Source organism: Lissotriton vulgaris, chromosome 3_1 (genome assembly GCF_964263255.1).
Source record: "Lissotriton vulgaris chromosome 3_1, aLisVul1.2, whole genome shotgun sequence".
Lineage (NCBI taxonomy): Eukaryota > Metazoa > Chordata > Amphibia > Caudata > Salamandridae > Lissotriton > Lissotriton vulgaris.
The window spans coordinates 1,508,998,490-1,509,023,032 of record NC_141689.1 but is presented as its reverse complement, the minus strand read 5'-3'; the positions used below and the strand labels follow the sequence as shown (position 1 = coordinate 1,509,023,032).

General features: G+C 45.8%; 1 protein-coding gene across 4 annotated transcripts in view; it reads left to right on the top strand.

Moving 5' to 3' along the window:
- LOC147728083 (broad substrate specificity ATP-binding cassette transporter ABCG2-like) overlaps positions 1-24,543 on the top strand; it is a 756,857-nt gene that overhangs the window by 655,889 nt on the left and 76,425 nt on the right. For all 4 annotated transcript variants that reach the window (XM_086961967.1, XM_086961966.1, XM_086961968.1 and 1 more), the window contains one exon: positions 4,370-4,452. In XM_086961967.1, the coding sequence (XP_086818093.1) occupies positions 4,370-4,452 (83 nt within the window). The remainder of the gene's footprint in view (positions 1-4,369; positions 4,453-24,543) is intronic.

The window sequence follows — 24,543 nt, the reverse complement described above, 5'->3', positions numbered from 1 at the left end:
CTTGTGTCGGCTGGATGGTTCTAAAGCTTACTGTTCTCCTGGACTTGTGCATACTGCTTGTCACTCATGTATGTTGGTACATTCTGGCCTTGCATTGGAACCTTTGCCATCAATGGGTGCCAACCTGGTGGGAGAGGAGGATGCCTGTCGGACAGCATCTATATCTCTGACGATGCATTCTTTAACCTCAGCGGTGGATATCAACCTAAAGGGTGGCAGACCTCCATGTCTCACCCCGCCCTCATAGTTGCAATGAACACCTCACACTGGACTGGGACTATTACTAGGTGAAGTGGAGATCAGATGTCTTTGGTTTCCTGTGGGACGGGATCGCCACATCTGCCTTATAGAACTGTCTGCCTTCTGTCGCACCCTGAAAGCCTTTCAACCTTCCATCAAGGGCAGGCCTGTGTATGTCCTGACCGACAACATGACTACCATGTGGTATGCCAGTGTGTGGTCCATGGTATCTGTTTGGAGGTCTCGGGCTGTGGAGGTTACTGGATCTCTTGGGAATTTCTAATGGTCAGTCACTTAGAGGGTTCTCTGATAGTCAAAGTGGACACTCTTAGTAGATGTCGCCTTTTTAATCACCAATAAGTGCCGGTTCCTAGAGATAGCTCAAGGCATCTTTGCCCATTGGGCCCTGATAGATCTATTAGTCCCTATCACTGAGAAAGCTGGGTGTCTGGTCTTTGGTGCCCAGGAGTTCTCATCTCAAGTCTCTTTAGGAGACATATTCTGCATTCAATGAGACTCTGCCCTTCTTTATGCATTTGCACCTCTGGCTCTGATACCATGGGTCAGGAGTAGGGTCAAGAGGGACCAAAGAAAGCTCATTCAGGGAGCCCCGGTCTGGGTTCTGCGACTCTGGTATGCCGACCTGCTGAATCAGAGTTTATGCCCTCCACTTCGACTGCCGCTTCGAGAGGACTGGCTATCCAACAGCAGGGCAGGGGTTTGCATCCGAACCTCCACAGTCTACACCTCCATGCATGGAGATCGAACAGAATCAACTGAGAGGCTTTGAACTTCCATCAGAGGCTGCTCTCCACTCATCTGTCAAGTCCATGTACTCTGTCCGTTGATCAAAATGTGTTGCCAGATGCATAGAACAGCGTCAACCCTCTTAGACCAAAGCTGTCTGATGTTCTGCTAGTTTTCTCTGTTGTGGGCAAGGTTTTGCTGTGAGCACTGTTAAGGATTACTTATTGGCTATTTCGGCCTTCCGCTGTGTGCCTGATCAGCCCTCTTTATTGAAGTCGCCCATTGCATTTTACATTTTTAATTTCCAATGTGGCTCCCTTATTTTTTTTCTGACTCAGGAAGTTTAATTTGTTACTTACCTTTTGATGTGTTGTACCAATGAGACTATTGACACTCAAAACTATCTTATTGCCATAACATCAGCGCAACACATTAGTGATTTGCAGGCATTGTCTGCCCATCTTTTTTCAGACAAGTTGGTACTTTCGTTTCTATATTGATAAAACTAAGATGCACTGTATGGATTATCTCATTTTTTTGTTGGGTTTGCTAGTGCCTAAAAATGGAAGGCTGTCCATGAATGGACCTTTTCAAAGTGAATTGCCATTTGCATTAGGTTGTGCTTTGCCTTGGCATAAATTAACCTCCAATGCTCCTTCATGCCTTATTTTTCCAGGGCAAAGCTCACCACCACAGCCTTGGCTAGAGGTGTTCTGTTATTGGACATCTGCCAAGCTGCTACATGGACATCTGTCCATACCTTCCCCAGGCATTTCTTTAGCAACTTTCAGGTCTGCAATGAGATCCATTTGACCAGTTCGGGCCTTCAGGGCTTTCTGGTGCAAGCCCAGTCGTCAGACCCACTACCTTTGTGATTTGTTTTGATTCACAAGGTAACCAATCTGTGTTAGAAGTGGCCTTCAGAAGAACAAGTTTTTTACCTTTGGTAAAAAAAAAAAGTGAGTACTTTCTGTAATGACAGATTCCTTACAACTCAGCCTCCTTCTAGTTCTTAGGGTGGCCAATTCGTATGTAATAAGGTTCCAAGCTTAGGTTTGCTTGCTGTCTATACTTCAACTGTGTGTTCCTCCACGCTGAGGGTCCAAAACGTTTTCTGTGGATAAACAGACATTAGTGCACAGGGTGGCATCTACACGCAGCTCCATGTTTACATGTCTGGAGGCAGGATGAAGTTGTCAAAGATGCCAATGGCACCATTGGCCTGCATATGAGAGCTATCTCAGAGTTGTCCAGATTTAGTCTGGCACCTGGAGAGGGTCAAAATGTGAAGAATATATGATAACATAGGGTATCCAACAGAAAGCGTCTTACTGAAGGTAAGAACTTGTTTATTTATAAGAATTCACCTGTCCATTTTTCAAGGTGGTGAAGGTAATCCAGTTCCTTGTCTCACAATGAGTAATAAATACATTTGTATGAAGTCTGCTTTATACCTTTCCTCCAGTGACTAGGACGGTTCCCTAAAGTGAAGGACTATTATCAAAATGGTCTTGCAGCTGAACTTATCCATAACATTCTTATCTTGGAAGATGGGCCCTCTTGTGGCAGTTATATTAGAGTGTAGGAGAAGTACAGGCTTACTTTATTAACGAGGCATTTACTAAGTTTGACAAGGCTGCTTATTTTTTGTGAATGGATCTTAGATTCAGGCGGATTTTTATTTGAATGAAGCAGTGGTATTATCTATGTTCTTCTGAGACCTTCAGTAGAACACTATCTATACTTTTGCTGGATGAAGTGTAATGGTTAAGGTACTATTTGTTCAGAACCAACTAGATGTTATTTAACAAGAAATTAATTTGTATGTATGTACATTAACAGTTTATAAAAGCCATATACAAGTTTAAACAACACCTTAGAATCACTACATTTAAAATACCTACAGTTCTTGTGATCCTGTTAAAGTTCTTTCTGACTATTCTTTTAAAACATTTCTATTCGAAAATGCAGTTCTCAGATTTCATACATTTAGCCAATGATTACAAATTTTTAAAAAATGACCATACGAGGGCCCTCCACCTGAATGAGCTGTTCCGAATAACCTGGAGGGTTATGGCTTGCATTGCTCCATCACAGTAAAGTAAACTGGCTCGTGCCCTGCATTCGCCAAAAATAATTGCCTGTATGTGCAGTTAAGGAAGGAAGCCAGAGTTCGACAGGCATGCTCTGGAATATAGATTTAAGGTTCTGGAGTGATCTGCCTGCTAGCATTTGGATATCCCTGTCATTGATAGTCTTAAAAGATCATGTTAAAAGTTATTTACTGGACTTGCCTAACTACTGAAGTCTAAGTATTTTTCTGTTTTATTTTTTATCTTTATGTTCAGCTCATCCTCATGATACATTTTGTGCTATTTTGTACTGATTAGTTTTGTTGCTGCACATTGAATAAAATAACTTTATAAATTCACGTATTTTGGCGAATCTCTGTCCTACCCTCGGATGCTGTTGATTAGTAAATAGATTGCAAAGCATGTACCTTTACAACCTGTCTATTGATGGATGGGCAACAAAAACGTGCTTACTTTTAACTACAATTTATTAACATAGGTATCATTCATTCAAATGAGACCCTCCCTTTCCCTCCTCTTTGAGGTTATCACTTTCCCACATTGTGTTCCTGTTAATAAATGTAAATATTATATTTTGCATCATGGTATATAGCCTTCGCACTTTATTAGTAGAACTGTGAACACCCACAATCATGTGGAAAGGCTACATAGACTATTCTATTAAACCAAATGTCTTAAACTCTGCTGCATTGAGTGTGCATGGGATACCTAGCCATACAACTGGGAATGATTTAAAGCATGTGAATGTAAAAAACTGCAGCTCTAGACCTTTAGTTACAGACTAACCAGTAAGTAACCTTTTATTTTTTTATACACTAAGATACAATGGTATGATTAAGTACTTAAAGCTTGTCATGATGCACGCAAGTCTCCTTTTATTGAAATACAATGAAACATATATTCACAAATTCAGAAAAGCACTTGCAGTTGGTTTCTCTTGTACCGGGGGGTACTGAGTTAATGCATTGTATTTCTTCTGTTTTTTTTTTTTTATTAAACCCAGACCATTTTATGGTGTTCCCTCCTATTTAGGTCTACCAGAATGTAGATCCACCTAATAAGACACTTTTATTCTCAAGGATAAAGACTAAATCCCCAAAAATATTTTAGGAGAGAGATATGAATATGTCTTTGTATGTTGGGTTTATTTTCAATCAGCAGAGGTGGCTTGAATTATTTTTCTCGCATTTCTATAATTGTTGCCGGAAGTGTGTGGCAGCTTCATGTTTTAGAAGAACTTTGTCATAAGTAAATTCTGCCCGTTTAAGACTTTTTTTCCTCTTTTCTAGCTGGGAGTGACACTGATTTTAGCTTTAATTGTTGGTGCCATTTTCTTTGGGGTTAAAGACGATTCCTCAGGCATTCAGAACCGGTAAGTGAATACAATACGAAATCTAATCATAGCTCACAAATCTCAAAAAGTTCTGTGTAGAATACAGTGTTTTCAGACTAATTTATTGCTAAAGTTGAAATAGTTATGCATGTATTTTGTCTTGGTAGTCTAGGCAAAGTTTGAAAATAAGTTCCCATCTTATGAACCCACAAAAGTAAACATGTGCAATGAGTTTAAAATATTCAAGATGCTTTAGCGCATTTGAATGAGTTCCAGGTTTCGCCATACAAGAAAGCACTCGGACCTAACAATTAAGACAAATATTGATGCACAACTCAAAGCTAGCCAGAAAGGTTAGGCTTGCAGAATTTCCAGAGTAACTATTCCTGCGATAAATTGACAGGGAATGGATCTAATTTAAAATGTTATTTTTGAAATTTGTTTTTAGCTATACAGGAGTAAAGATTTTACTCCTACCAAAGAGTACACCTTAATTTCCTCATTCCTCTTATTTACTGCTAAGCATACAAAGTGCACTGTCTGACCTCAGTTTCAACTTGGCATAGGCCATTTAAATTAAATATTCCACAACATCACAAGGCTTTTATTTAGCCACCCCAACATACTCCTCCACCTGTCCTGCCAACTTGATGATCCTTGAACACAAGAAACCCTTAGCACCTCTTTAGTTATTCTGAGTAAAACTACCAACCTTTACATCAAACATTTGGACCATTCCACACACAAGCAAAGAAAAATGTGGTCCTTTAAGTAGACCGCCTTGATTTCATATTTAATCTCCGGCATACCTGGACTTCTGTTAATTTTCCATTTGATCTTTCAGTCATTCAACAGTTTGTAATCTGCCACAATGTCTCAGTAGAGGTCATGCTTCCCTCTAATGATACCTCTCAGTTTGGCCAAGAATAACACCCATGTGAGAGCCACAGAATCTAGAAATGACATTTTAGTAGGTTCTAACTGTTTTTTCTTCTTGCCTACCACATGGCTGACATGGGATTCCGTATGAATTAATCAAGAGGTTCTGTAGTAGGGGATCTCTGTGTATAGTCATAATCTAGTGAATAGTCCCGCTCATGAGCGTGGACCCCGGAGCAATCAAAAATAATCTCTTAAACTGTCTAAAAATGCAGTCCTGTACAGACACTTAAGAGGGAATTTAAAGACATATAATGCAGCCTATATCCACAGGCTACACTGTCCAGTACTTCACATAGACATTCCACCAAAACCACACACTGCACAGCCTGCCAAGTTTTCTTCATAGAAAAAAACTTCCCCTTTAACCAACAAAGCCTCTGGAATGATAGAGAGGAAGGGGAGGACAGACAAGCACCATAGGCTGCCATTATGTGGCTCAAAAAGGGATACCGTGCCTTTAAGAAAACTTTCTAGAACTTTCTCAGTATCCCAGAATGCCCAGCAGGTCCCATTTACTTTCAGTTCTTTTTTCCGGCTCCTGCTAGCAGGACCCTGGAGCATTGAGCTCTCCCTTTTTTGGGTTTGTGATAAGAATTTTTGCACTTTTGAAGTTTGTGAGTGTTTACACTCGACATGTTTTGGCACCCTCTTCTTTTTCTAATACTCTGAGCAATCCTTTTTATCAAAACATGCAGGCATTGTTTGATAAATGCCCGGAGTGCTCCAGGAAGAAGGCCAAGTCGGACCCACACCCTGTATCCTGTGCCTCCCTTCTACTCATCTTCCAGAGAAGTGTGAGATTTGCCAAACCTTATCCTCCAGGACCCTGAGAGACAGAATGAAGATCAGGCTCCAAGGACTGAAGAAAGAAGGCTGCAGAGTCAAGGTGGGTCTGGGCAGGCTGGATCTGCTTCCTCTGCCCATGCTGAGGCATCTGGGGTGCTCCCCAGCGTAAAGAAGGCCAGAAAGCGTCGCCGTTCTCCGTCGACGTCGATACCATCGACGACGGCGTCAAGAGGCATGACGACGGTCTGCTCCCCGTCTCCCCAGGGCTGGGTCGAGACGACGTTGATGTTCGGCGTCGAGGGGGCTGTCGAGACCGCCGTCGAAGTCGCCGCCGAAGACTTCATCATCGTCGGCGTCATCATCTTCGACGTCGTCGTCGACACTTCGACGTCATAAGGATTCCAGTCGGTGCTCGACGTCGAGGCGACACTGCCGTTCGCCGTCGGCGTGGGCTGGGCGCTCGCCGTCGAGGCGCGCCGGCGCTCGCCCTCGACTCGGACCTCGATGTCTACTCTGCGATTGGCATCGAGAAGGACCCGTTCGACGTCAAGGCACAGACCTTCAGCGTCGAGAAGGCGGAGTCCGTCGTCTAGGCATAGGTCGATGCCGAGACGACGTTCGTCCACGCAGAGGAGGCGTTCTTCGACACCGAAGAGGCGCTCGACACCTAAGAGGAAGAGATCATCCTCCAGGAGGCGTTCTGGAGCCAGGAGTCCTTCCCGATCCTCAGGGGCACGTCACCGACAGGGGGCCTTGCCTCTTGGTTGCCTACGCCAAGGAAGAAGACGATGGAGTCACCGGGCTCGGTGTACTCTGTGGTGTACTCTCCTCCCAAGCTGAAGTCACCTACTCCTCCTCCTCCACTGCCTAAGAAGCCGCCTCCGCGCACTCCTTCGCCACCACCTCCTCCTGTTCCTCCACATGCACCGCCACGGCCTCCGAGATCGGTTTCACTGCCGCTCTTCCCTACGCCACCTAAGGGGGCACCTCGGCTGAGGTCCCCGGTCAGGCCGCCACCGCAGGCTCCGCCGCAGGCACCCGCAAAACCGCAGGTGTCTCCGCAAGCACCCGCGGAACGTCCAATGCCTAGGAGACCTAGATCTCGCTCCGGACGGAGAGGGAGATCCAGGAGTCGCCGTCGCTCATCGACGAGATCAAGACGACACCGTAGGAGGGGTCGATCTAGGTACAGCACGGAGTTGTCCAGCGCAAGGGAATATTCGCCAACTCTATCAGGATCCCCTCGGACGAGGGTATCCCCTGTGGACGACGTGGTCTCCTTTCAGGAAGTCTTGTTGAGGGGTGCGAGTAAGCTGGGCATCCAACTGACTGTGCCCACGCTTACGACCTCCGTAATATTCAACACTCTCCAGAAGAAGCACCTGTCGAGGTCTCTGTTCACTTTGGTGCCTGGATTAGTGGAGCCCGCCATGGAGCTCTTCCTCACTCCGGCGGTGACGAAAGCAGCTCCCTCCAGGCTGCAAAAGAAGTACAAGGCTCTTGATGCGGACCCGGCTTTCCTCCGATTGGATCCAACTCCGGATTCCGTAATTGTGACGGCGGCAAGGAAGCAACACGCCACCACCCCGTCCTCCAATGTACCTCCGGACAAGGAGAGTCGCTGGTTGGACTCAGCGGGCAGGAAGGTGTGCGGGACGGCCGCTACCTCTATGAAGGCTGCCAGTGCATCTGCGCTGTTGGGGCGCTATGACCGGGCGCTTTGGGAGTCCCTCCAACAGTTCGCCGACCTCCTTCCATGGGAAAAGAAGGAGGATTTTATGGAGATCCTGAATGAGGGATTACTGGTGTCGAACCAGCTGATTAGCGCTGCTGCAGACTCGTCGCTCCTGGCAGCCCACGGGTACTGCCATGGAGTCAATCAGAAGCGCCACGCTTGGCTCAGATTTACATCACTGAAGCCGGAAGCCCAGCAGAGGGTGGCCAACCTGCCCTTCTCAGGTGAGACCCTATTCGGAAAACACGCCGACGATGAGATGGCCAGCATGAAGGCGGAGGCTGAGACTGATGGCGGTGGGCTTGGAGAAGCCCAAGGACCAGAAGAAGAACTACCGCCCGTTCCAGAGACGGTACGGGACGCAGGGCAGAGGGCGAGGTCAACAGTCTGGACTGCAGCAGCATCAGTTCCAGAGGAAGCCCTACTAGAAACATCACAGGGGCAGGGGTGGTCAGCAGTCTGCCACCGCGACCAAAGGCCCTGCCGGGTCTAGGCCCTGAGCGATTACTTCCCCGTCATCCGTTACCCACTCCGGTGGGGGGAAGCGTTCAATATTTTCTGGCAGAGTGGAGAAAAATTACTCAGGACAAATGGGTGCTGAATATTGTTTGCAATGGATACAGTCTTCGGTTCGCCAGCCCGCCTCCAGCAATTCCACTGGTTTGCTCGCAGTTTCAGCTGCGCGAGCTCCAGGCGGAGGCCGATACCCTGTTAAGGAAACGGGCGATAGAAGACGTCCCTCTGTCTCAAAGGGGAAGAGGTGTATACTCACGGTTCCTTCTAGTCCGAAAAAAGAACAAGAACGAGTTCAGGCCTATTCTGGATTTGCGACAAGCAAACAAGTGGATTCGCAGAGAAATGTTTTGCATGCTGTCTTTGCACCAGATTTACCCTCAGATGCAAAGGGGAGACTGGCTGTGTGCGATAGACCTACAGGATGCGCACTTCCATGTGCCCATTACACAGAAACTCCGGTCCAATGCCTACAGTACTTGGGAGCCACCATCAATGCACTGTCTGCAAGCGTGTCTCCTCCGGAGAAAAGACATTTATCACTCCTCCGGAAGGCTCAGGCTCTTATGACCGCTCCATCTACGACAGTGAGGACGGTGTTTTCTCTACTGGGGTCAATGGCCTCCTGTATCTTTCTAACGCCACACGCACGGCTTCACACGAGACCGCTGCAGGATTGTCTGGAGGATCAGTGGGACCAGAGGAGAGGCAAATGGGACGACAAGAATCGACTGTCTCTGCATGCTCTACAGTCTCTAAAATGGTGGTGTTCAGCAGAGAATCTCCTCAAGGGGGTTACCTTCCACAAGGACATTCCCACTCAGACTATCGTGACGGATGCTTCTCTCCACGGCTGGGGAGCGCATTCCGGGGAGTTACAGATCCAGGGAACGTGGTCTCAGACGGAATCCATGTATCACATCAATTTTCTGGAACTCAGAGCTGTTCACTTGGCACTGAAGGCCTTTCATCCGTCCTTCCAGACCAAATCTCTGCTTGTACAGACGGACAATACGACCACTATGTATTACCTCAACAAGCAGGGGGGCTCGAGATCGCGCACCTTGTTGCAGGAGGCGCAGGCGATCTGGCACTGGCTTCTTGCCAGAGGACTGACGATAACGGCTACTCATCTACCAGGTGTGCAGAATGTTCAGGCAGACGCACTGAGCAGACTGATCCAGGAAAACCACGAATGGGTCATAAACGACGAAGTGCTCGGAGACGTCTTCGACAGGTGGGGCACTCCAGACGTGGATCTGTTCGCCACCGTCGAAAGCAGCAAATGCCAAAAATTCGCATCCAGGTACGACCAGCAGGGAACGCTGGGGAATGAGTTATGGATCAACTGGTCGAAAAGCTTTCTGTACGCTTTTCCACCCATTCCCCTGATTCCGGCGGTGCTCATCAAGCTGGCCCAGTCCAGGGCGCGGATGATCCTGATTGCCCTCACGAAGTTCGGGGGGGCAGATGGTGCACCCCAATCTCTCCTCTTTGAGTTTGGCGGCATGGCTCCTGAGATAGTGCAATATGGCCATTTGAATATCCCTGCAGATTGTATGGTCATACTGAAGGAAGCCAAGAGACCTTCCACTAGGACTTCTTATGCGTACAGGTGGAAGAGATTTTGCATCTGGTGCAAGTCCAAGAACTATGATCCAACGACATGTAAGGAAGACGTCATCCTTCCGTACCTTTTACATTTGGCGCAGTCTGGCCTTAATTTTCATTCTATTAAGGTTCATCTTGCTGCGCTGACTGCCTACAGGAAATGCCCTTCACAGACCTCCTTCTTCCAGATCCCTGTGATCAAGGATTTTTTGAAAGGCTTGAAGAAAGTGTTTCCTCCTGTCCGGCTTCCTTCGCCTTCATGGGAATTGAATGTGGTGCTGTCCAGATTGATGAAGGAACCTTTTGAACCTATTCATAAGGCTTTGTTGCAGCACCTGTCCTGGAAGGCGGCGTTCCTCGGCTCCATTACATCGGCCCGCAGGGTGTGTGAAATTCAGGCGTTGTGTTGCCAAGAACCTTATACTGTATTTCATGCTGCTAAGGTTGTTATGCGTACTCACCCTAAGTTTCTTCCTAAGGTTATTTCTGATTTCCATGTTAACCAGACCATAACTTTACCTACGTTTTTTCAGAGTCCTTCCTCTCCAGCGGAAAGGTCTCTACATTCCCTGGATGTCAGGAGGGTGTTGAAATTTTATCTGGATAAAACCAAGGATATTCGTAGGTCAGACCAATTGTTTATCAATTATGGATTGGTCAGGACTGGTCTTGCTACCTCAAAACAGTCCATTTCCAGGTGGATTGTGTCCTGTATACAGTTGTGTTATCAAAAGGCAAATAAGACCCTAGGGGGTAAACATAAGGCTCATTCCACAAGGGAAAAAACCGCCCACGACTGCTTTGTTACGTAATGTTCCCATTGCAGAAATCTGCCGGGCGGCCACTTGGAAGTCGGTCCATACCTTTGCTAAGCACTACTGTCGGGACACTGATTCCAGGGCAGATGCTGAGGTTGGGCAGGCTTCGCTGCGAAATCTGTTCGCACAGTAGTGGTGTTGTACTTATTTTCTCTCCACCGCCGCTTTGGTGTGGGGATGGCCTTGCCATTCTATTCAGTAGATTATGACTATACACAGAGATGTGTACAAAAAGAGGGAGCAGTTGATCCAGGGGGGATCAGGGAGGGCGTAATTACCACTCAATTAAGAGCGGAAGGTCCAGCCTAAGAGCGTGCCCTCAATAAGTATATTGATCAAAAGTTGGCAAGGCTGTTCCTCGGGGATGAACGGGAAGTGAGGTGCACTGGTCAAGGGAAAAGTGGTGGTTTAAACAATGTTCACCTCCCACTGTGTATCCATTGTGTTGGATATGTTTGCCTCACACACCCTTGCAGGTGTCATGCTTCATCATAGGCGTTGCTCCTCGTCGGGTAGGCGGTGCCATTCCCAACGGGCTCACCTCAGAGAGGGGCTTTTTAGCGGAGATCTTTTGAATCCAACTGCCTATGGGTGAAGTGTGGGTGTGGGGCCAAGGGGTTTGCAGACCTGGGTGTGAGTTAAAATGTAGCGCAGGGTACCTAAGACTATTTTATTCGGGGTGGTCCCTCGTTACAATTAAAAGGTGGAGCTAGACTAGACTTAACCGGAAAATAATGTTTCCATATTCTAGACTAGGCTAGGGAGTATAAAAACGGTCGACATGTTTCTCGCTGTGTAGCAATGACTTGCGATTCGTCAGGACCTATATGGTATGGTCTACAAAAAGTAAGAAACCTTATGGCAAAAAGTGTGGCTTATTTTAAATAATTGGGAAAAATTTTACCTCAATTATGTTGTTCCTTGCCTAAAGGTCAGTATTTATTTGCCCCATCAATACTCGGCGGGTTGTACATCAAAAGAGAAGCCTCTGGTTAGTAGGCTATTGCTCTCCGTGTAGTAAGCATTGGTCCTACCCCTGGGTGGAAGAAGGGGTAGGACCAATGCCTACTACACGGAGAGCAGTAGCCTACTAACCAGAGGCTTCTCTTTTGATGTACAACCCGCCGAGTATTGATGGGGCAAATAAATACTGACCTTTAGGCAAGGAACAACATAATTGAGGTAAAAATGTTCCCAATTATTTAAAATAAGCCACACTTTTTGCCATAAGGTTTCTTACTTTTTGTAGACCATACCATATAGGTTCTGACGAATCGCAAGTCATTGCTACACAGCGAGAAACATGTCGACCGTTTTTATACTCCCTAGCCGAGTCTAGAATATGGAAACATTATTTTCCGGTTAAGTCTAGTCTAGCTCCACCTTTTAATTGTAACGAGGGACCACCCCGAATAAAATAGTCTTAGGTACCCTGCGCTACATTTTAACTCACACCCAGGTCTGCAAACCCCTTGGCCCCACACTTCACCCATAGGCAGTTGGATTCAAAAGATCTCCGCTAAAAAGCCCCTCTCTGAGGTGAGCCCATTGGGAATGGCACCGCCTACCCGACGAGGAGCAACGCCTATGATGAAGCATGACACCTGCAAGGGTGTGTGAGGCAAACATATCCAACACAATGGATACACAGTGGGAGGTGAACATTGTTTAAACCACCACTTTTCCCTTGACCAGCGCACCTCACTTCCCGTTTATCCCCGAGGAACAGACTTGCCAACTTTTGATCAATATACACAGAGATCCCCTACTACAGAAGGAGTCATTTTTGTCCTTTAACTCCGGTTCTGTAGTAGGGGTATCTCTGTTATAGTCATAAGCGCCCGCCCTCCTCCCCGGTGGAGACAGATGTTTATGTTCGGAATGCTACAGGTCTGGCGTTATACGCCTTCAAAAAGAACTGAAAGTAAATGGGACCTGCTGGGCATTCTGGGATACTGAGAAAGTTCTAGAAAGTTTTCTTAAAGGCACGGTATCCCTCTTTGAGCAACATAATGGCAGCCTATGGGGCTTGTCTGTCCTCCCCTTCCTCTCTATCATTCCAGAGGCTTTGTTGGTTAAAGGGGAAGTTTTTCTCTATGAAGAAAACTTGGCAGGCTGTGCTGTGTGTGGTTTTGGTGGAATGTCTAGTTGAAGTACTGGACAGTGTTGTCTGTGGATATAGGCTGCATTATATGTCTTTAAATTCTCTCTTAAGTGTCTGTGCAGGACTGCATTTTTAGACAGTTTAAGAGATTATTTTTGATTGCTCCGGGGTCCACGATTCATGAGCGGGACTATTCACTAGATTATGACTATAAAAGAGATACCCCTACTACAGAACTGGAGTTACAGGACAGAAACTACTCCTTCCTCTTCCACATTCTTGACATGCAAGTCTCACCTTCCTTGTCCCATTCTTCAATAGGGCCGTGAGTGTTGCTCCCTCAGCTTCACTTCAAGAGTCTCCCTCCGGACAAAAAAAGCCATGATGTCTCACAACCTCCTCTGTTGGGGCCTTGTTAGTGAGATCCCGTTGGTCTGCAAGGCAGTGTTGCACAAAGAGTTGAAGATTGATCCTTCAATCCCTATTAGAAATCTAGTCACCCATTAGTGGCAGCCCTCCTTTTTTTCTCATTTCTCTGTAAGCTTCTTGATTTTAATTCTCCCTCATCAAGATAGTATTGAAGCCTTTTACTGCCACATACTTCTCATCCAGTTGTAGTGGTTTATATACTATGCTCTAGAGATTCCCTCTATCTCATCTATCTCAACCAACCTATTCTTTGATTTTTGTTCTTACCCTGCAAGTGTATTCATATTTGCATGAGTGCTGGTTTTTGTGTTTTATTTTTTAACATATCCACAAGGACATGCTTTGAAGGGGATGGAGCCCAGGGAGAAAGCTAGCTGCTGATTCTTTTTCACAGTTCCAGCATTCGAACGGATCCATTACCTCAACGGATTCATTACTTCTTCCTCCTATTCTGCTATTGTTTGGTGAGGCTTACTTTTTTTCAAAGAGGCAGTAGATTCTCCTACCTCCTCCCCAACCCCTCCGCTTGTCACGTTTATGATACTGTAGTTCTCACAGTGACCAATCAGTGTGTGGACTGGAGTGCCAGCTTCTGAAGACCCTTAAGCAATGTTGGATCTGCAAGTATTCTTTGAAATTTTTCCAAAGGGTTCTTTTATCCTTAATGTCTTGCACTCGGGCCTGAAAGATATTTGTGGATGCAGCAATTAGTTCTCCTGTTTTGTGGATGCTACCTGTGACAGTACCCACTTTTGCATCTTACATCACCATCCACTTCAGCAGAGCATTCACTGGCCATACATCAAGGTCTCCTCTCTCACCATTGGCAGTTGCTCCTGGGTAACATATCAGTTATCCTTTCCACTCGCCAAGAAAGGATTTGGTTATCTGAATTTCAGTCCAGTGACTGAAATGTTGTCTATATCTTCTATAAGGACAGGTAGGCACACTCTCTTATTTCATAGTACTTAGAATTCCTGCAGTACCTACTGAATGCAAATGGTATTGACACCAGTACAATTGATTAACTATGTCTGTTTATTTCAGTGGGATATTTATAGTTAGGCTTTCCTGTTTTCAGATTTATTTTTGTTAAATTCTGGTAGGGGTTTTTCAGTGTTTTCAAGTGATTTCAATCCCTTAAAAAAAATCAGTGGTTACACATTTTCGCGCCATTAAAAACAACAAACAGTGTCTTTCCGGTGTTTATGGAACTTTTTGCTTTTATTATTGCTTGCTTTCTGCAATGATAGTACATGGTATATAGACAGTGTACGTACAGTGTATATGAGGTCCAAATACATTTTTACACTCAAACTTATCGTAGTACACCATACAATACTTCTTCAGTGAGTCTTTGGTCATGCACGCTCGCTCTTTCTGTAGTAGGGGATCTCTGTGTATAATCATAATCTAGTGAATAGTCCCGCCCATGTGCGTGGACCCCGGAATAATCAAAAATAATCTCTTAAAGTGTCAAAAAATGCAGAACTGTACAGACACTTAAGAGAGAATTAAAGACAGATAATGCAGCCTATAAAACCAGGCTAAACTGTCCAGTACTTCTACTAGAAATTCCACCAAAAATCCACAAACAGCAAAGCCTGTCCAGATTTCCCTTGCCTCAACAGCAAAACCCCTCTGGAATGATAGAGAGGAAGACCTGGACAGACAAGCCCCATAGGCTTCCATTATGTGGCTCATAACAGGATACTGTGCCTTTAAGAGAACTTTCCAGAACTTCACAGTATCCCAGAATGCACTGCAGGTCCCTTTTACTTTCAGTTCTTTTTCCGGCTCCTGCAAGCAGGACCCTCGAGCATTGAGCTCTCCCTTTTCAAGGGTTTATTGGTGATTTTTTCACTTTTTTGTCATGTTTTTGAGTGCTTTAACAGTCTGTTCCCCGTCTCCCTGGGCTCTGGGTCGAAGCGACGTCGACGCTCGACGTCGAAGGAACTGAACAGACCGCCGTCGAGGTCTCCTGTGACGATTTCGTCGTCGTACTTGTCGGAGTCAAAGTCGAGAGATTGATGTCAAAAGGCCCGGCGTCGGCGCTCACCGTCGAGGCGACACCGCCGTTCGCCGCCGGCGAAAAGGAGAAGTTCGCCGTCGAGGCGCAGGAGGTCGCCGTCGAGGCGAAGGAGGTCGCTGTCGAGGCGAACGAGGTCGCCGTCGAGGCGAAGGCATTCGCCGTCGAAGGATAAACAGTCGACGTCGAGGAGAAGACGCTCGCCGTCGAGGGATCGACGCTCGCCGTCCGGTCGCCGTTCTTCAACGCCGAAGAGACGTGGAGGGGGATCTGGCACCATGGGAGGTTCGCCAACGTCCCAGGCTGGAAAGGAAGGCGGATCACCGGGTTCGGTGTACTCCATGGTGTACACTCCGCCACAGAAGCCGGTTACACCCCCGCCTCCATTACCGAGGGGACCCCCTCCGAGGGCCCCTACTCCTCCTCCTCTACCACCACTTCCTCAACCTATGCCTCGACCTCAGCTGCCAGCAGACAGGCCGCCTCCGGTCCCTCCGAGATTGGTCTCACTGCCTCGACTTCCGACTCCTCCCAAGGGGACCCCTCAGCCGAGGGCCCCGGCCAAACCAAAGTCGCCCTCTCCGGTGGAACCGGCGGATCGACCGAAGCTAAGGAGGTCACGATCACGCTCTGGACGGAGAGGGAGATCGAGGAGTCGACGTAGATCCTCCACCAGGTCAAGACGTCTCCATAGGAGGCGTGGATCAAGGTCCCGTACGGACTCCTCCAGGTCCAGGACCAGAACCTATTTACCGACCTTGTCAGAATCCCCAGGGACAAGGGGGTCTCCGGTGGACGACATCAGCATGTTCCAGGATGTTCTCCTGAGGGGGGCAGCGAAATTGGGAATCACGGTGACGGCTACGACACCCACGACGTCCCGGATATTTGAGATGCTTCACAAGAAGCATTTGTCTCGCCCTCTACTGCCGCTAGTACCTGGTTTGGTAGAGCCTGCGGAGGAGCTGTCCTCACGCCAGCGGTGGCGAAGGCCGCTCCCTCCCGACTTCTGAAGAAGTACAGGGCCCCGGATTCGGACCCGGCTTTTCTGTGGTTAGACCCGGTTCCGGACTCTGTTATAGTGACGGCGGCCAGGAAGCTACATTCTACCTCCCCGTCTTCAACCGTGCCGCCCGATAAGGAGAGCCGATGGATCGACTCGGCTGGTAGGAAGGCTTGTGGGACGGCTTCCACGGCCATGAAGGCATCCAGCGATGCGGCGTTGCTAGGGTGGTATGACCGTGCCCTGTGGGAATCCCTTCAACAGTTCACGGAACTCCTGCCAAGAGATAAGAGGGAGGACTTCCAAGAGATACTCAAAGAGGGGATGCTGGTTTCAAACCAGGTCATCAGCGCGGCTGCTGATGTATCTCTTTTGGCTGCCCATGGGTACTGTCATGGGATCAACCAGCGGCGCCATGCTTGGCTCAGGCTCACATCACTCAAGCCGGAGGCCCAGCAGCTGGTGGTCAATCTGCCCTTCTCGGGAGAAACCCTGTTCAGCAAGCATGCCGATGATGAGATGTCCCGCATGAAGGCGGAGTGTCGCAGGAGGCGCAGGCGATCTGGCGATGGCTTTTGGCCAGAGGACTGACGATAACGGCTGCCCATCTGCCAGGTGTGCAGAATGTTCAGGCGGACGCACTGAGCAGACTGATTCAGGAAAACCACGAATGGGTCATAAACGACGAAGTACTAGTAGAAGTCTTTGCAAGGTGGGGGACTCCAGACGTAGATCTGTTCGCCACCGCCGAAAACAGCAAATGCCGAGACTTCGCCTCCAGGTACTACCAGCAGGGGGCGCTGGGGAATGCTCTATGGATCGACTGGTCGAACACCTTTCTGTACGCTTTTCCACCCATTCCCCTGATTCCGGCAGTGAGCATCAAGCTGTCCCAGTCCAGGGCGCGGATGGTCCTGATCGCCCCGGAATGGCCCAGGCAGTGATGGTTCACGGACCTGCTTCACCGGTCTCTGCTTCCTCACATACGGTTGCCGTGCAGGCCGGACCTTCTCATGAAGTTCGGGGGGCAGATGTTGCACCCCAACCTCTCGTCTTTGAGTTTGGCGGCATGGCTCCTGAGAAAGTGCAGTATGGCCATTTGAATCTACCCGAAGATTGTATGGACATATTAAAGGAGGCTAAGCGACCTTCCACTCGGACTTCCAATGCTTACAAGTGGAAGAGGTTCTGTATCTGGTGCAAGTCCAAGAACTATGACCCGACGACGTGCAAGGAAGACGTCATCCTTCCTTACCTTCTGTATTTGGCGCAGTCTGGCCTTAATGTTCATTCCATTAAGGTTTATCTCGCTGCACTTACTGCCTACAGGAAATGCCCTTCACGGACTTCCTTCTTCCAGATCCCTGTGATCAAAGATTTTTTGGAAGGCTTGAAGAAAGTATTCCCTCCTTCCTTCGCCTTCATGGGAATTGAATGTGGTGCTGTCCAGGTCGTTGAAGGAGCCTTTTGAACCTATTCATAAGACTTCGTTGCAGCACCTCTCCTGGAAGGCGGCGTTCCTCGTGGCCATTACATCGGCCCGCAGGGTGAGTGAAATTCAGGCGTTGTGTTGCCAAGAACCTTATACTGTATTCATGCTGCTAAGGTTGTTATGCGTACTCACCCTAAATTTCTTCCCAAAGTTATTTCTGATTTTCATGTCAACTAGACTATAACTTTGCTTACGTTTTTTCAGAATCCTTCATCTCCAGCGGAAAAGTCTTTGCATTCCCTGGATGTTAGGAGGGTGTTGAAATTTTATCTGGATAAGACCAAAGATATTCGTAGGTCAGACCAATTGTTTATCAATTATGGATCGGTCAGGACGGGGCTTGCTACCTCTAAACAGTCCATCTCTAGGTGGATTGTGTCCTGCATATAACTATGTTACCAAAAGGCTAATAAGACCTTAGGGGGTAAACCTAAGGCTCATTCCACCAGGGGCAAGGCGGCCACGACGGCTTTGCTCCGTAATGTTCCGATTGCAGAAATCTGCAAGGCGGCCACTTGGAAGTCGGTCCATACCTTTGCTAAGCATTACTGCCTGGACACTGATGCCAGGGCAGACGCTCAGGTTGGGCAGGCTTCGCTGCGAATCTGTTCGCACAATAGTGGTGTTTATTCTCGTTCTCCACCGCCGCTTTGGTGTGGGGATGGGCTTGCCATTCTATTCACTAGATTATGACTATACACAGAGATCCCCTACTACAGAAGGAGTAGTTTCTGTCCTGTAACTCCAGTTCTGTAGTAGGGGTATCTCTGTTATAGTCATAAGCGCCCGCCCTCCTCCCCGGTGGAGAGAGATATTCATGTAAGGAATGCTACAGGTCTGGCGTGTCACGCCTTCAAAAAGAACTGAAAGTAAAAGGGACATGCAGTGCATTCTGGGATACTGTGAAGTTCTGGAAAGTTCTCTTAAGGGCACAGTATCCTGTTATGAGCCACATAATGGCAGCCTATGGGGCTTGTCTGTCCAGGTCTTCCTCTCTATCATTCCAGAGGGGTATTGCTGTTAAGGCAAGGGAAATCTGGACAGGCTTTGCTGTTTGTGGATTTTTGGTGGAATTTCTAGTTGAAGTACTGGACAGTGTAGCCTGGTTTTATAGGCTACATTATCTGTCTTTAATTCTCTCTTAAGTGTCTGTGCAGTTCTGCATTTTTCGACACTTTAAGAGATTATTTTTGATTGCTCCGGGGTCCACGCACATGGGCGGGACTATTCACTAGACTATAACAGAGATACCCCTACTACAGAACTGGAGTTACAGGACCGAAACTACTCCTTCCTTCCCATGTAAACGTTTTTCTGTGAAAAGCCCCTCTCAGCATTGGCACTTGAGACAGGCAACGCCAAAATAGCCAGTACACAATTTGCTAACTCTGGCCACTGACATAGCTTTCCATGCCAATACTGGTGCACCTGAAGATTGTGATTCTCTGCAACAGGTTCTGCAACATATGTGTTGAACGGCGCGCATATGCCCTCCGAGTTATTGAAGCACTCAGAAATAAGGCAGCACTTTTGAAACTCTGGAGAAAATTTCCCTTTACTGAAGGCATCTGTAAATTGTGCAGAATACCACAGTGAGGCTTCATTTACTTTAAATGCCATGGTTGCTGAAGGGCTATTTCCCATACATTGTAAAATAAAAGTTCCTGAATTGCTCCTCAACATTTCTTTGCTTATCAAGTGGCAAGCACTCTAACATGGAACATGTTGCAGTGCCAAAGTCACTAAAAGTGTCTCCCAGCCTACTCTCAAGGAGATGTTTCACATCTACACTAATTATGCTGAACACTTGATAGACAAGGGTGTTTTCAGACTCTATCGTTTTTTTATTAATCCCACTACAGCAGTCATGCTTTCCTGTAAAAATCTAAAAATGCCGCAGAGTGTACTATTTTTTCAAATTACCAGCAATATGTGACCAAAGATCCTCACATTTCTTGTCTTTGGCATCATCACTCAGCAAAAGTTCTGTAAACGGTTGCCACATTGATAATATAGCATTCATGGCCTCTAGGACTGAGAACCACCAGCTTAGTGGCACAGTTGGGATGACTTTCTTTGAAGCAACACAATGCACAAAATGAGAAATATTTCCGTTTTAGTTTCCGCGCATAACAAAACTGCACCAGAATGGACTAAAATGTCAATAGCATTCTTCATTAACCCTGAAGATTGTAAAGTTGCTTTCAGCACACCATCTAACAAGTTGCAAGGAGCTCGTACAGGGAAGCACTTCAGTTCAGGTATCGATTTCACAGGTCATCTCACAACTGTAGCTGAATCACTGTAAATACAAACAATATCACTCCAATCTTTGTTGAACTTGGTAAGAACTTTTTGCACCAGCATTCCAAGTGACACTGTGTTCTATGTTTTCCAAAAGTCTGGTGTCATGTTTTCACCAGTATCCCAAATGCTTTGTGACTGCACTCTTTTCAAATATACCTGTCACTATACCTTGCATTGAATGTTTAAAGCCTGGGCATTTGGCAATTCATCTACTACCAATATTGACTCACTGGAAAAGGGGGATGATGTCGTAAGGTTTTTGACTCATTTTCTGTGGGTAAATGTGATGATACATATTGGGAAAGATTCTTATGAAACCTACATTTTTCCTATCAGCAAAAGACTCAAACTTAGCCCAAAAAATCAAATATGATTTTCATATTTCCTGATTCTCTACAGTTTATAAAATAAATAAACAACACCTAAAACATTCTTCTAACCCCTGTATCTTTAGTCCAAAGACCACTAAACTGAAAAAAGGAAGACAAAACAATATTTTAGTGACATTCCTAAACAACAAAACTCAAGCGGAATAATGTTAGCCCAGTTTTTTTTTACTGCTACCTTATTTAACAAAGTTTTATTGTATTGGCCCCTTCAGGAAGAAATAAAAATGACTCTATCACTCTCCTTTTCCTATCTTTGAATGGCATTTAGTTTGTGGTTGTGCAGGTTTTTTTTCAGTGTTTAATATGTTTACCCTGGTGAGGGCTACTTTCCTTCCGGTGGGGTTTTATCAGTTAATATAGGTTTAAACAGAACACCGGACGGCCTATTTATAGTCTATAACTCTCTTGAAACATGCATGGAATGTCCTTATATGCCTTATTGCCTCCTCATCCAAAGCTTGCCAGATAACAGACATGCAAGGACCTTTAAGGACCATTACATAGGTGATAAAGCGTCGCAAAAACATTCTTTGATCTTTGTGGAATTATCTTTCCTTACTCAACATTGACCCCAATTCTGCAGCAGCCAGTAAAAAAAATTTCCTGTCTTACCTGCTGAAATAAGAGAGCCGAGTATGTACTGGCAAATAACTTAAACGAGGAAGCAAGACACAAAATACATACCAGAGCAGGTGAGGCCAATTCAGTTTCTGCAAGGGTACTGGGGCCTGACATCGGGATTGCCAGAGAAGGTAAATGCCAGTATGCATAGACTTGGGTGCAGATACTCAGAGGTGCCAAATAAAAATACTAAAAATCTTTTAGCAAATCTATTTCTTATCAACTTGCCTCTCTGCATTGAGCTGTTGTTCCTTACTTAACATTGGGTATTCTCAAAATAAAACTTGCTTTGCGCCTTTTATAGTCCTATATTTTAAATTTTGCCGATAGTTTTTGGACTATTTTTTAGGGCCTTAGGTCTGCCCCTGGGAGAAAAATGTTTTCCTCATAGCAAAGGAAGCTGAGAAACCTAAGCACAACCTCTTCAAACACCATGGCATTCAAATTCTTAATGTATTTATTGCCTGTATACAAATCACTGGAAGAGGACAGCAAAGTCTATTAAGAGTTTTCACTAGAATGTGTTAGTCACACAGGCTTATTGTCTTCACAAATCTGAACAAAGCAAAAGAAGATCAAATGCAGGAGTGTAGAACCTGATACACCTTTTAAGCAAGCTCCCTCTGGACATCTCAGTTATTGAAATAAATGTTGAGCTGTGACTTCTGCATGATCAGCCGCTTCTATTAGGCTGTTGACTTCTACTGTCTCCTCAGGATGGTATTGGCTGCTGATGGCACACCATCCTCTCAGTGTTTGATTGTGTGTGCATCCTGGAGAGCCTCCTTCAATCTCAGGGTCTTCAGTGTGTATCTCGGTGTTGTCATCCATTCAGAGCATTAGCCTAAATGTCGAGTCTAGAGTGATAATGCCAGCCATGCAGATTATTACAAGCGACAGATGTATCATTGAGGCTTGCACTAACAATAACTTTTCAATAAGACACAGATTGCTGCCTCATGAAAATCTTGTAGATGGTGGCAACCTCATAGTCTAGGACATCTGTGGTAGTTAAAAGGCTTCAGAAGGACGCTACCAGTAAAGACTATTACTCGAATGTCTGAGCCGCTGAACACATGTGCTCTGTTGTTGGAAAGCCCCCTGATGTCCTCAGGATGACCTTTTCCTAAGACGCATTGGCATTCCTATGTATCAATGAGGATGATTAAGATGGTATCTCAGTAGTAAATCTGCCAGGTAAGCTGAGTGACATTAGCCATTGTGCCCTAATTGGTCAAGAAAGAGGTAAATAACCCAACTCTTTCCACAACAACAATTGGGAAAGTATCATTTGTGTGTATGATATGTTTCCTTTCTCCACCACTTAGTCTTCCGCTTTTTATTCTCATAGGTTCTCTTAGGCTTGAAGCTCATACTCAGGAAATTGCCTAGTTCACCTTTACCTGTTCATTTTTTAGGTGCAGAAGAGTAGAGAAGCAACGCCCTGGAAAAATAGCAAATCATGACGTTTTTCCTTATTGCCATTATAAGCCAAATCCTAAGAGTGGCTCTTGATGACTCAGATTGCCAACAATGTATATCTTCACTACCTTATTCCCTCCTATCGCTCATCTCTGAGAACTCTTAAACCGTAACCTCATTTCACTCCTCCCACTGAGAACGAAGATGTCCCTTACAGTGTTGCTAATCAGGGCCCAAAAGAGGATAACTGAGAATGATTGTGTAAGTTTGTGTAAGGACCGACATTCTGTAGCTCTTATCTATCTCTTTAGAATGAGGTTAGAAAATTCTATGCTGCTATGGAAAAGTTAGAACAGACATTAATTTGACTCCTAACTATAAAGCTGTTTGATTTCTGTATAACCTGTTGGAGGAGTCCTCCACGACAATTTGCATTATCTTTATTCTAAACTAGTGATGTCCAGAGCAGGCCCAGGAAGGCAGGATTCATATCTGGTTTACATCATATCCTTGTGAGATATAGCCATCTAAACAGAACTTCACTTGGATTTGTCGTCCCAGTAATAATTTGTCTCACTCCTGTTGTAGACTACGTTTGTGAGTCTGTACCAAACATCTGCAAAGCACCTTTCTCTACTTAGTGGTGTGGTTTCCAAGCAGGAGAGCTTCTGATACAGTGCCTTTGCCCTTGCTAGCGTTCAGCATGTTAAGACCATGGCCCACATGCATCAATATCGGTTTTTGCGATTTCTAAATTGCGAAAGATAGCGATTCGCAATTTATAAATCGCAAAAGCCTATGCATGATTATTTTTTCATTTTTTATGCAAATAGGTAAAAATCGCTATTTTTACCGAATCGCATAAAAAATGCGATTTTCAAATTGCGAATTCGCAATTCCCATTCATTCCTATGGGCCATAATGCCCATAGGAATGAATGGGAATTGCGAATTCGCAATTTGAAAGTCGCAAATCATCAATCCATTTCAAGGGTGGAGAGGGGGGTCTAAATGACCCCCCATGCACCCCTGAAATGTATTTTTCGCATCATGTTGCACACACACATGTCCTAAGGACATGTGTGTCCGTAACATGAATGTTTTAAAAATGCATTTTCTGCGTTTTTTACACTTTTTGCAAATTTACAGAGTGGTTCAACCACTCGGTAAATTTATCCCTCTAATTGCGAATTCGCAATTTAAAAAGTAATCATGCATTGCTTTTAAGAAATCGCAAATTTGCGATTTCTTAAAAGCAATCGCAATTTTTGAAATCGCAAAAATGTTGCGATTTCTAAAATTGCTTGATACATCCAAAAAAGCATTTTTGGAATCGCAAACGGCCGATTTTAAGGAATCGCACCGTTTGCGACTCCAAAAATGCTTGATGCATGTGGGCCCATGTTCATTGCTGGTATGCGGGCAACCAAATGTTATCAATTCTACTTTCACTAACTCTGTTCCTCCAGAAAGGTACAGTACACAGCCAAATGCCAAACATATGAAATTGTATTGTATTTAATAGGTTTGTTCATAATATTCATGATGATCAAACTTTTTTTTTCTTCGGGCCTATGAATACTTACTCGGGAGCAGAGTGCAACCAATCGCTGCCCGTAGCTTGCTGCAGCAGCCTTGGATAAAATTACACAAGTTGAACTGACTCAAAGTATGGGGGGAGGAGGCATGGAAGGGAACTCCAGGAAGTAGATCCCGTTGAAGGTGAAGACTCATTAGAGGGTGGTCTTTGGAATGTGTTCTTGAATTGGTATTAATCATCTCTCCTACCTGATGGATTGACCTCAAAACCAACAGCAGAGAATGAACAATCTGCATTTTTCTCAGTGTGGTCATAGAAGGAGGTATGAGCCGTACCGTTAAGATGCCACTCTGGAAAAAACTAACAACCAGGTTACATAGGCATAATCAC